General features: G+C 46.0%; 1 protein-coding gene across 1 annotated transcript in view; it reads right to left on the reverse strand.

Annotated features, from left to right (window-relative positions):
- Positions 1-11942, reverse strand: part of RERE (arginine-glutamic acid dipeptide (RE) repeats) — a 301925-nt gene that overhangs the window by 76357 nt on the left and 213626 nt on the right. The window contains 1 exon segment of the mRNA XM_015411042.1: positions 5646-5726. Coding sequence (XP_015266528.1) covers positions 5646-5726 — 81 coding nt within the window.

Raw genomic sequence — 11942 nt, forward strand, 5'->3', positions numbered from 1 at the left:
CCCCCCCCCCCCCGTTTATCGACAGTCTTCTAACGCACAACTTCTCTAAGCCTGTCGGTCCCGGCATTCCAATTTTAGGGGAGGGGGAGACACGGGGACGTGCCCAAATAAGAGTCCGCTTTAGTTCCTGCCGACTGGCTCATAAAAAGCTTGGACGGAGTGCAAACACTGTTTATGCACACACCCACCAGGAGCCCCACGGAGGAAAAAACGCTTTGAAAGAAAACCCGACAGGACACGGCCCAAATGCACACAGGTTGGAGCAGCAACATAAACAGACTGTTTCTATCCACCACCACCCCACTCACTCCTGCCGTTTACTCATTAAGAAGAAACTGGGGGAGGGGAGGTATTGCTTCAAAAAAAAAAAAGAAAAAGGAAGAGGGACATGGACTAGAGTGGGGGTTTCCAGGCAAAATATGAACCAAAAGGCTAAACTGGAAATGCATAGTTGGAAGCTAAGCTCATCCCAGCCCAACGCCCGGGCATTGGCAGTTCCATGGCTCCCTGAGCAGGAGGGGGAGAAGCCGAGGCTCCCCCCTCCTCAAGCAATAAAGTGGTTTCTCCCCCTCCCTGACTGCACCGCCGCGCAAAGCCGCCTCAATAAAGAGTGGGGCGGGGGAGGAGGAGAAGAGCTTAGCCTCCCGTCACCCGGACATTGGCTTCGTAGTTTTAGTACAGGGGAAACAGTGGCCTACCTTTCCTTGGCGCGGGCATGATGAAGAACTTCAATTCCCGTCATGCCCTATAGGCTATAGCAAACTGTGGTGACATTGCTGGCTGATGGGACAGATAAGGGGAGGAAGGTGGTTGGGACTGTTCTGAAATCAGTGCAGGAGTTCCCAGGCTCAGTTCAGACTAGGGCATTTCCGCCCTTCAGAGCTAGTCGGCTTGTTTTAACATTTCTCCCTCTCTCGCCTGCAAACGTGAATATAGTACATTTGGTGGTTACAAATTATGTTCGGTTTAGTTTTGTGGGTGTTTTTTTTTAATTTGAAGAAAGCATTCTGCCATTAGGAACCACACCGATTATCCTGCTGCATGTCTTACCTAAATCTAGCCACGCTTGCTATTGTTATTCACCTGCTATTGTCAATTGCCTGCTAATAACAGTCTGTACTCTTTGAATTTGTTTAATCTGCTTTTAAGAAGAAGGCTAAACTGGAAATGCATAGTTGGAAGGAAAGGATGCTTTTCTCCCAACTGAACTTTTAAGCAAAGGTTGGGCTTGTAAACGGCCTGGTCACCTCTGGCGAGCAGCAATCTCCTGCAAGGTGAACAGGCAGCAAAGCATTACGAAAGTTAATTTGCTCTCTTTTTTTGTGCGCCTTAGTTGACCCACACATCTATGGGTAATATCAGAAAGCAAAAGAGTGAAAAGAACAAGGCCGTAAAAAAGTAGGGAATTAAGCTTCACGCAGGCATTTAAAACCCTTTTTTAAGTAGCATCAGCCTGCGTTCCTAATAAAACTATGCAGAAGGAATATCCAACACCATCAGTAGGACTTAATCCATGTACAATCAGAGTTTTCCTGTGCAGAGACCATTTCAATGAAGGAGAAAAACATTCCCAAATAGGACTGTCACTCATTAAAAGCTTAGTTCACTACAGTCCTATGAGTCTTAAACCTGCTATATCTCCACGTGCTTTCTTCCAAACACAAACTAGGGTTCTAAAAATGTGTACTTACTTAGTTTTTTGATGATACAGCCTCTTATAAGAGGCCTTCCCTCTTGCACATGATAAAAAGGAAGAATGACTCCTACGATGCAGCTTTTGCAAGTTAGCGTTATTAAATGTTATTTTATTAAATACGTTTTAATTTGTTAGCTGTCTTGAATGGCCTTTGTGAGGGCAGAAAGGTGGGATGTAGATTTTGTAAAATAATACAAATAATATTAATAAATTAAAGGGCATCAATATTTAAAAGTCACTACCCGATTCATTGCGAGCCCCTTTTAAAACTGATCACAAGACTTCTGATCAGCTCGGTCTTAACAGAGTGAAAGGACCACATGTCAGCATTTGCTCTGCAGCCATGACGTACTGAGAAGCCAATGCCAAGGGAGGGTCTTTTCTCCCTAGGTGGACAACTCACCATTTCAGATGTTGCAGGCACTGAGTCAGAAGCCCCTGTGGATCAGGTGCCGTTTCCCTACTCCCTGCATCAAGGGGTCTGGTCGAAGGGAGAAATGCAAACCCTTCAAGTAGGAATACTAGCACTACAGAGTATAATCCTCATGGTTCTGGGTGTCATGTGATCCCAGAGACCCAATCCTGCACAGCTGTCTAGCTCTGCAGTCTTGAAACCAACCACACTCACTTAAGTCTCAGCAACTTGCTTTCGTTGTGAGGAGCTTGATTCTGCAGCTTGCCTTGACCTGACCCAGGGCTCACCCGTTTTCACCAGCATGTGTAGAGTACCCCCACTTACCCATGAACAAACATACCTCAGTGTCACTGGGATTAGCAATGGTAAAGAGGAAGATAAAGAACTACCGGACCTCCCTGTTGGAGAGGGGCCCCCACCCCAATAATTAAGGCCAGTCTGAATCCTAACACTACTAACACATGGCGTTCTGATTGGCATCTCCTGTACCCAACAGAATGTGCCAGTCAGTGCCAGAGAAACACGGAGTGCATCACAAGAACTTCACAGGTGAATCAATCTTGACACACAAGTTCAACTTTTTCAGTTAACCGGTAGAAATTTCAAGATGGGCACCTCTCTAAACTCCTCCTCCCTCTACAGCACCTCCTACCAATACTCCCTCTAAACTGTTGAGTCTTGTGAGCAAAAATTCTACTTTGTGAGCTACTGACATTAAAGTTGTGAGGGAGCCATTTGGCTCCCGGAGCAGATCAGGGCCCTGTGGGACCTTTTGCAGTTCTGCAGGGCCTGCAAGACGGAGCTCTTTCGCCAGGCATTTAATTAGGGGCCGGCGCTACTGCAGGCCGCTATTGCAGGCCGTTACTGCAGAGCTCTGGTCTGTGGTTTTAACATCCAACTGATTATGAGCAGAAACATCGTGGAACATCTGGGCAGTGGAAATTTACCCTGACAATATACTATCTAGGTTAATTTTTAACTGCCGCCAGCACTTTGTATTTATATTGTTTTTATTTGTGTGGTTAAATATTTGTGTGATTTTAATGTATTTATGTTTTTATGGAAGCCGCACTGAGCCCGCTTTGCGGGGAGGGCGGGGTATAAATTTGATAATAAACAAACAAATAAATACTACATAAATTCGTTTGCTCTGCAGCCATCCCTTCCTGAGGAAAAGGTGTGAGCTAAAAAACCGTGAGCTAGCTCACACTAACTCAGCTTAGAGGGAACACTGCCTCCTACCCCTTTAAATTAATCACTGCCATTTGGACAAAACGGGAAGGGGGAAAAAAGTCAACTTCTTGGGCAGACTTCCTCGTCTCTTCAACCTGTTTCTTGCCCTCTTGGACTGACAGGGCGCTGGGCAATCGTCCCCCAGCCTCAATGTGCCATCTCTGCCCCCTGCGACATGGGTATAAAGATGCTCCTCTACTTTACTGGAGTATTGTGAAGATTACACTGAGATGATGTCCAGGAAACGCTCTGAACACTTGGAGCTACTACTACTACTACTCAGAAAAAACAAGAGGCAAAAAAGAGAGAGCCTGACTGATCAGTAGCTACCGTGTTTCTGGCCCTGCACTTTCCCCTTCCTGCTCCTGGTTCCTGCCTAATGGAGGAGGCAAGTCAAGCAGGAAGGAGACCCCTGGGCAAGAACAGGAAGCCCAGATTAAACGATCTGTCCTAGGTCAAGGGTTACTCATAGATCAGTTACCACTAGAGGCAAACGGTCAGGACCTAGGAAGCCATACAGTTTCAAGTTTTAACGCCTCATCTCAGTTTTAAAAAGTTTCGGCCTCACACAATTTTAAAAAATTCATTTATTTATTTTTTAAATTACAGAAACAAGGGTCCAGGGACATCACATTTCTCAGGGCTTGCAGCTGAGCAAAACATTATTATCATTTATTAATATTATTAATATTGGGAGGGCACAAACTATGTAATTGGGAAATTGAAAGGGAGGTCTGGGAACGTGACCTAGACAAACAATGTTCTTCCTATCAATGAAACTGAACTCTGCAAAAATCAAAGTCTCTCTCTCTCACACACACAGACCCCCCCCCTCCTGTGTGTCTGAACAGGGCAGAGCAAACAAAGTAGAAATAATTTTTAAAAACGCCATTAGCTTCAAAAGCTTACAGTAAGCAAAAATAGACCTGTCCCAAAATATATTTCTACATGCTTTTCAGTGCATGCACCCCTTTCTATTTTTAAAAACATACACCATTTTTTGGTCATAGTGCCTTTGTCCAAAGAGAAAGTGACTAAAATGCAAAGTTGGTCTTCTCATGAGCTTGCCCTTTATAACCGCTTGTCTATAATTAGAAAGGGGGGGGGGAGAGTCAAACCAGGGAACAGCTCTGCAGGAAGCACCTCAGCACCCCTCTGCCCTGTCTGATCCATGTGATGTTATGATTAATCCTTCAGAATGACAGCCCCCCCTACCCCCTAGTCACCACACAGTAGCCCCGTACAGCCGCAGCTTGCAACAAGGAGGAAAAACCTCAGAGCCCAAGTTATTCAATCCAATTAAATCCATGACTCACGATCACAACGACTTTCTCCCTCCGCTCTAACAACCAGCCGACATTTTTGTGCCAAAGAGATTCCGCGACGAGCAAGGAACGCTGAAAGGAGCTTGCTTTAAAATGGCCTGTGGAACTACCACCGGGAAAACCTACTGCCATGATGTTACTGTTCCACCAAAATAGCAGGGAAGAAGGAAATCTACTTCCTGAGAGTCCCCAGCACCAGCACCTGCAGCACTGAAACAGAAGCTTCTAGAAAACTACAGCCATTAGTCCTAAACTGATCTTAATCTCCCAGGGATGGAAACCTCTTTCACTTTTTAAAGTAAAGCCATTTCCTCCTTGCCGACAGCAAGGGCCACCTGCAAAGGCATTTTTAAAAATATGTTTGTTTTCTTCCAAGTATCAGTTACCCAGCTCCGTATACTTCAAGGAAGTAACAGTCCTAAAAGAGCTGAGAAATAGGACAGAATCCAATATCCACCCACACACAGAAAGACAGAAAAGGTAAACCGCCGATGATCGTACACTGGGGCGAGCCCCGTACACAGGAGGAGAGAAAACCATCCGCCAGCACAGACCTCCTTATCCTCAGAGACACCCCACAAGAATTTGTTTTCATTTGGCCTTCAGTTCTGTTACCCACCTTCGGTTAGCAACTCTACGTCCAGCTTCAATGGGGATCCCCACCCCCAACAATGCCAGATCACTTTCGGTTAGCAACGTAACTGACATTCTCTCGAAATCTACGTCCAGCTTCAATGAGGATCCCCACCCCCAACAATGCCAGATCACAACGAAAATAGCTTAAAAACACACACATCCTTCCAAAGCAGTGCCCCGAAGCTCAATTTGGATGCTGCCGTCTGTTCAGACCGCCGAGAGGCAAGGGTTAAAAAGCATCGGCTTCTTAAGATCAAATGGAGGAATGCAGCAGAAGCATTTGAAGAAGAAGAAGAAAAACGACAGAGAGGCAAGTTACATAAAGTCTACTGACACTTACCGTTTCCTTATTGGGAAGCAACTCTTTTCGGATCCTGAAGAAGTTTTTTCCATACTGACGGAGTCCTTTAATGAAGCGTTTCTGCGATAAAAGCAAAAACAGAATGTCAGAATGGGGAGCATCTCTCTCTTAAGAAGCAGGGCAGTTGGGGTTTCCAGTTTAGGGGCTGTGGGAGGGGGGGGGACATATTATAGATGAGGCCGCTGAAACTGGAAACATTCAGGCTTGGGCCTTGTGTCTGATCTGCTATCTGAAGATGACAGAAAGTAACAAAAGCAATGCCCTTTTTACACAAAAATTGAATCAGGTGCGAATTTTGTGCTGAAGGTTTTTTAACCTGCCGGTCCCCTTGAAAATAAACAACAGGAAGATGTATTTCCAGCCGACAAAAAGAAAGCATGAATCCGAAAGAGAGCAATTCTTCTTTGCAATTAAAAAGGGGAGAGGGGGAGTCAGCCGGGAAGTGAAAACTTCCGAACTCAAAGATCCCAGTTGCTTTGAAAGTTGAAAATATTCATTAAAAAGCTGAAGACTATAAAATCACTCTCTTCCAAGGAAAAGAAACACACTGCTTTGTTATTTTTTTTCTCTTTAAAAAAACAGAGGGGGGGGAGCAATCCAAGCTTGGTTTCAAAATCCAAAACTGACAGACTTCCTTTCGCTCTGGCAAATAATCCAGTTTGGAAAAAAAGATTTCTTTTAAAAAACGAAACTGTGACACAAACTCCCCACACACACACACACTTCTCCGTTGGCGTCTGCCGATTTCTTGGGTCAAACATTCCCCCCCAACTCCCCCCCTCACAAAATAACAAGTGGAGGGATGCAAAGAAAGAGAGAGTTAAAAAGTGCCGTTTAAATCAGGACCAAGGGGGGGAAAGAAGCTTGAAAAGGAGCAAAGGGGCTTCCTCTAGCAATTTGACGGGCATCCTGTTTGCAAAAGAGGGGGGGGAGAAGACCCCCTTCCTTCCCTCCTGGGGAGGAGGTAGATAGATGGTCCCCCACCCCCAGGGAAGTGGAAGGGAGGAAGAAGAACTCCAGAGAGCAAGGAACGGAGCGGCTTTCTCCTTTCCCTCTGCCTTTGGAAAAACCAGGAGGAGGAGAAGAAAGTAGGGGGGAGGAAAGCGCCGAGACCTGGAATCCTGCTCCTGCGTCTCCAGGTAGGGGGGCCCTGCGCGCGGAGGTGATGGCAGCGGCGGCGGCAGCTCTCGCCTGTCACCCGGGAGGCTCTGACACTACAAAAGGGGGAAGGAAGGAAGGAAGGAAGGAGGGAGGGAGGGAGGGAGGGAGGGAGGGAGCAGAGGTGGTGGCGGCGGCAGCTTAACATGTGATCTGGGCTGTGCTGTGCCGGGCTGAGCAGCAGCAGAGAGAGAGAGAGGAGAGGAGAGCCACCGGCACACCGCAAAAGGCGGCCTGGATCACCTAGCCAGAATCCCCCGGACTGGGAGCGACCCGGGAAGCCTCACGCCTGGCTCCTTTGCCACACTAAATCCCAACACCGCTCTCGATCGCAGCATGTGGACAGCGCTCTGGATCATTCAATGTACTTCTTCCTGTGTATTCCCGGGGATATTTACAACAACCCTGTAAGGTTGGTTGGTATGATGATTTTGCAGATGGGGGGAGGAGGATAACGAGGCTGAGGGACAGCCAGCCAGCATGAGCAAAGCGAGGGAGGGGGTGTGCGTGAGAACCTGTCAGAGGCAACATTTGAACGGGGGGGGGGGGGCATTATCCACTATGTCACACTAGCTCTTAAAAAGAGAGATGCTGAGGAGCAGGAAAGTAAAGAACAGTCGATTCGATTCGGGGTGACACACAGCTTTTCAGCCTTGGCCCCAGTGTCCTGTGATATACAGACTGAAGACTGACCGGGAGGTTTCTTGCTCACCTCTGTCAGGAATTCAGTTATCCAAGCTACCATCTCTCAGTCACAGCCTCTGCCTGGCAATAATACAGAGCCTTGTCATAATGCAAACACCAAAGAGGAGTCCTCTGGCACCTTGAAGACCAACATCGTTTTTTATTCCAGCAGGAGCATGCATGCACTGGAGCAACTGGAGCACGGTGCAACTGGGTGGATCTAATCACAGCCCCCACCTCATGTAGGAGGTATGAACAGACATACTGGAGGGTCAAGAAAATCTAATCACAAAAACTACAGGGGAGGGATTAGGTATGTTAAACTAGTTAACACCCACAATGAGTGGGAGAGTCAACAGGGCTTCAAATGCAATCCCGTTAAGTACAAAAACTAACTACAACAAAGACAAAAGACCAATCACAGTTAGGTTAGGATCACAGGCCTCTCAGCCCTCCAGAGTAACTGGTTGGCCACTGCGCGAGATTGGACACTGCCTTGAAGGATGCTATTCCAAAGTCCACACAAAGCCTGTCCAATATAAAGACCAATATTGTCTTATTCATTATGATTTTATCCTGCCCTGGTCTCATCCAGCAGGTCTCTTTTTAAGATATCTCACCTATAGCTAGATAAAAACCCCAAGCCCCGGGTTTTTTTGGGGGGGGGGTTGGGGGGGAGGGTGGATAGCAGGAGACCTCTTAATCAATCCCAATTCTCCCTCTGAAGTTCTTTTGTTGAAAAAAGGGTCACCTCGGGTCACCTGCAGAATGCCCTGGGAGAATGAGACTTTCTCCCACTGAATTCTGAACAGTGCAATTTTTAACTTCGAAGTAACACAGGTGAAATGCTTTGAACATCTTAAAGCACTACACAAACGAAGACACTAAGAAAAACTAAAAAGATCTCTCTCTATATATGAGTGTGTGTGTGTGTGCGTGCATTACATGATATATAGCTACAAAGGCAGAAACTGTTAAAAATCAGCATTATTACTCCTGCAAAAAATGTCTGAAATGAGGGAGGGGCACCAATATAGCCTCACTTGGGTCCTTAAAGGGGGAGTCTCACTCTACTGAAGCAACCGAACGGTCCTCACTGGCTGCATTTCCACCTAGGCTTCAATTTGAGAAAATCCATACTTTGCACACAAAAATGTATAACAACCTGAAAGAGCAAGTAAAGGTGTGTGGGGGATATTATCCTCTCAGCTGGCCCCTGAACAAAATGCCCTTCTGGACTAAGGAACCATACTTCAGCACCTGAATTAAAAATGTTCAACAGCGTAGCATTCAGACAAGAATAAAAGAACATGAAAGACACTGCAGACTGGGCCAACCTGAAAAATCAGCAGCGGCTGAACATAGCCTAACTCAAACAGGACACAGTATCTTATTCCAAGACACTGAAAGACTGGACAGTACATCCAATTACCAATTACCTTACACAGGGAAGCCATTGAAATTCATAAACATAAACACAATTTCAATAGGAAAGAAGAGAGTTTAAAAATAAATAGGGCACGGTTTCCTGTCCTGAAAAACACAAAATGCTCTACAATAGCACTACAGATAAGATTAGGATTTCAACAGCCAATCCATATGCAAAAGAACCTCCTCAGGAAAGCTCCTCCATCAGCATGTCACAGCCTGGGGAACGCCTACCAGATAATGACTCAGCCCTACCCCACCTTACCTGCCTACCATTTTTTTTCTCACCTTGATATAAAGAGTACTCCATCTTTCTGTGTTATACCACTGAGGATGCCAGTCACAGCTGCTGGCAAAACGTCAGGCCCTACAATGCCAAGACCATGGCCATACAGCCTGGAAAATCTACAACAACTAATAAAAAAGTTCAGCATTTTTCATAAAGACAGTGTCAGGGGGAAGCAGCGGAACAGCCAGATTCAAGTCCAGTAGAACCCTAGAGAGCAACAGGATTTTCCGGGTATGAGTTTTTGAGAGTCGGAGCTCAATTATCTCACAAAAGGGGTGCTGACTCTCGAAAGCTTATCCCCCGAAAATCTTGTTGGTCTCTAAGGGGCTCTTTGACTCGGATCTGGTATTTCACAAAGGCTGCATTAGGAAACCAACTTTGTTTATTGGCACCCAGGAAGGGCCAACGAGTCATTCCAATGTCTGCACAAAGCCCATCCGACATAAAATACTGACACTTATCTCGCCCTGCCTCTGAGGACTTAAAGGGCACTTCCTCTATCCTGCTTTTATTTTCACAATAACTCTGCGAAGTACATAGATTCAGGTGGGCAGCCATGTTGGTCGGAAGCAGCAAAGTTTGAGTCCAGGGGCACCTTTAAGATCAACCAAGTTTTATTCGAGGTGCAAGCTTTTGTGTGCACACACGCTTCCTCAGATACAACAAAATGGGAATTACCAGTCCATACCAGTGTTCCCTCTAAGCTGAGTTAGTGTGAGCTAGCTCACAGTTTTTAGCCTCCAGCTCACACATTTTTTATCTTATCTCAGGGAAGGACGGCTCCAGAGCAAACTAATTTATGCAGCAGCCAAATCGCTCGCTCACAACTTTAATGCCAGTAGCTCGCAAAGTAGAATTTTTGCTCACAAGACTCCACAGCTTAGAGGGAACATTGGTCCATACGTATAGGTAAGAGGGTGAGCAGCAAATTAGCATACAGCATAATGAAGATGTTTAACAGATGCAAGGACCAAGCAGGAATAACAAGCTTAAGTTTATACCGTTACCGTTTGTTTGGGTTTAATTCGGGGGGGGGGGGAGAACATAGTGAAGGAAATAAGTATGTCAAAATTGGAGATGGATGAGCAGTTGTACCCTTAACTGTGAAGTAAGAGAGGGTTGACAAAGAGTGATCGGCTCAAGGTCACCCAGTGGAGTGGGCACTTGGCTCCAGATCATTGCTCTACATCGCACCTAGGAATTTTGGTTATGGAATCCTCCACAAGATGGACTTTGCACCAACGGGGCTGTTGGTTTTCTTCTCTTTCATGGAACTGTGGGGGCTGGTTGGCTGTTCCAGGTGGCTCCAGCTAGCGAAGATGTTCTGAACTCAGAGATGTTTGATGTAAGGCTGGAGAATCATTTTTTAAACAGGACAGCAAGTCGATCGGGGCAACATCTCTTTGTCTTAAGACATGAAGCTGTCGCCCTAGAATCAGAGCCCAGTTTCAAAGAGGTTCTATAGCCTCCTAGACACTCACAGACGTTTTCTGCCTCCCACAACACAACACACCTTTCTGTGGTTTGCCAGGCTGGTGAAGACTGCCACACTTAGTTACATCCGTCTGTAGCTCGGGGACCTTTTTGTGGCTTCCTCTTCGCCCAGTTTAATCTTGCCGTTTCCTGGGTTCTCAGCAACCTTCTAGCCGAGGAACCAGATCCTTCTTCTCCCTGTGTGTTTTTCCGAGAGGTTTGTATTATCTTTTGTTAAATGCACTATGACATGTTATTTACTTTGGCTCACTGTGTTGGGAATTGTAGTTCCTTCCCCTCTGTACAAAAGAATTTCACAAATCAGTGTGAAAAGCTTCACAGCTTTAAGATTTCTCCCCGCCCCCCATTCCACCTTTAAAGAAGGGAGTTTCTTTTATTGCATCCTGTAAGCCAGCATTTTCTTCAAAGCCAGTAGATCCCACCTTAAGATAATTTTTGCATATCTGCCACGGAGCTACTGCATATTGCAGTGAATCTGGGGTACATCCTAGGACACAGGAGCAAGTTGCAGTCTTGCAATGATCTTTTTCTCTTTCTTTTTAAAAAGCAGAATACTAGCAGTCCACCAGTATATCTTAAAGGTACAAAGAATGAAGGTAGGGGGAAGGAACTACAATTCCCAACACAGTGGGCCACAGTAAAGCCACGCAAGCACTTTAATGGCGAACAAATTTTCAACCTAGCATAAATAGTGTGCCTTAGAGCTCATGTGATGAAGTGGGATCTAGCCTACAAAACGTACCAATTTTTTTTAAAAAAACTGGAAATCTGTAAGGTGCCACGAGACTCCTATTTATTTTTGCACCGACAGACTAATCTGGCCACTCCTCTGGAATCAGCTACTATTTGTTGTTCAGTCGCACAGTCGAGTCCGACTCTTCGCGACCCCATGGACCAGATCCCGCCAGGCCTTCCGGTCTTCCGCCATCCTCTGAAGTTTGCTCAGTTTCATGTTCGTTGCATCTATGACACTATCTAACCATCTCATCCTTTGCCGTCCCCGTCTTCTTTGACCTTCAATCTTTCCCAGCATCAGGGTCTTCTCCAGTGAGGGCTCCCTTCTCATTGGGTGGCCAAAGTATTTGAGCTTCAGTTTCATTATCTGGCCTTCCAGGGAACAGTCAGGGTTGATTTCTTTTAGGATTGACTGATTTGATCTTCTTGCAGTCCAAGGGACTCTCAAGAGTCTTCTCCAGCACCATAGTTCAAAAGAATCTATTCTT

Source organism: Gekko japonicus, unplaced genomic scaffold (genome assembly GCF_001447785.1).
Source record: "Gekko japonicus isolate JY-2015 unplaced genomic scaffold, Gekko_japonicus_V1.1 scaffold450, whole genome shotgun sequence".
In the NCBI taxonomy this organism is placed as follows: Eukaryota; Metazoa; Chordata; class Lepidosauria; order Squamata; family Gekkonidae; genus Gekko; species Gekko japonicus.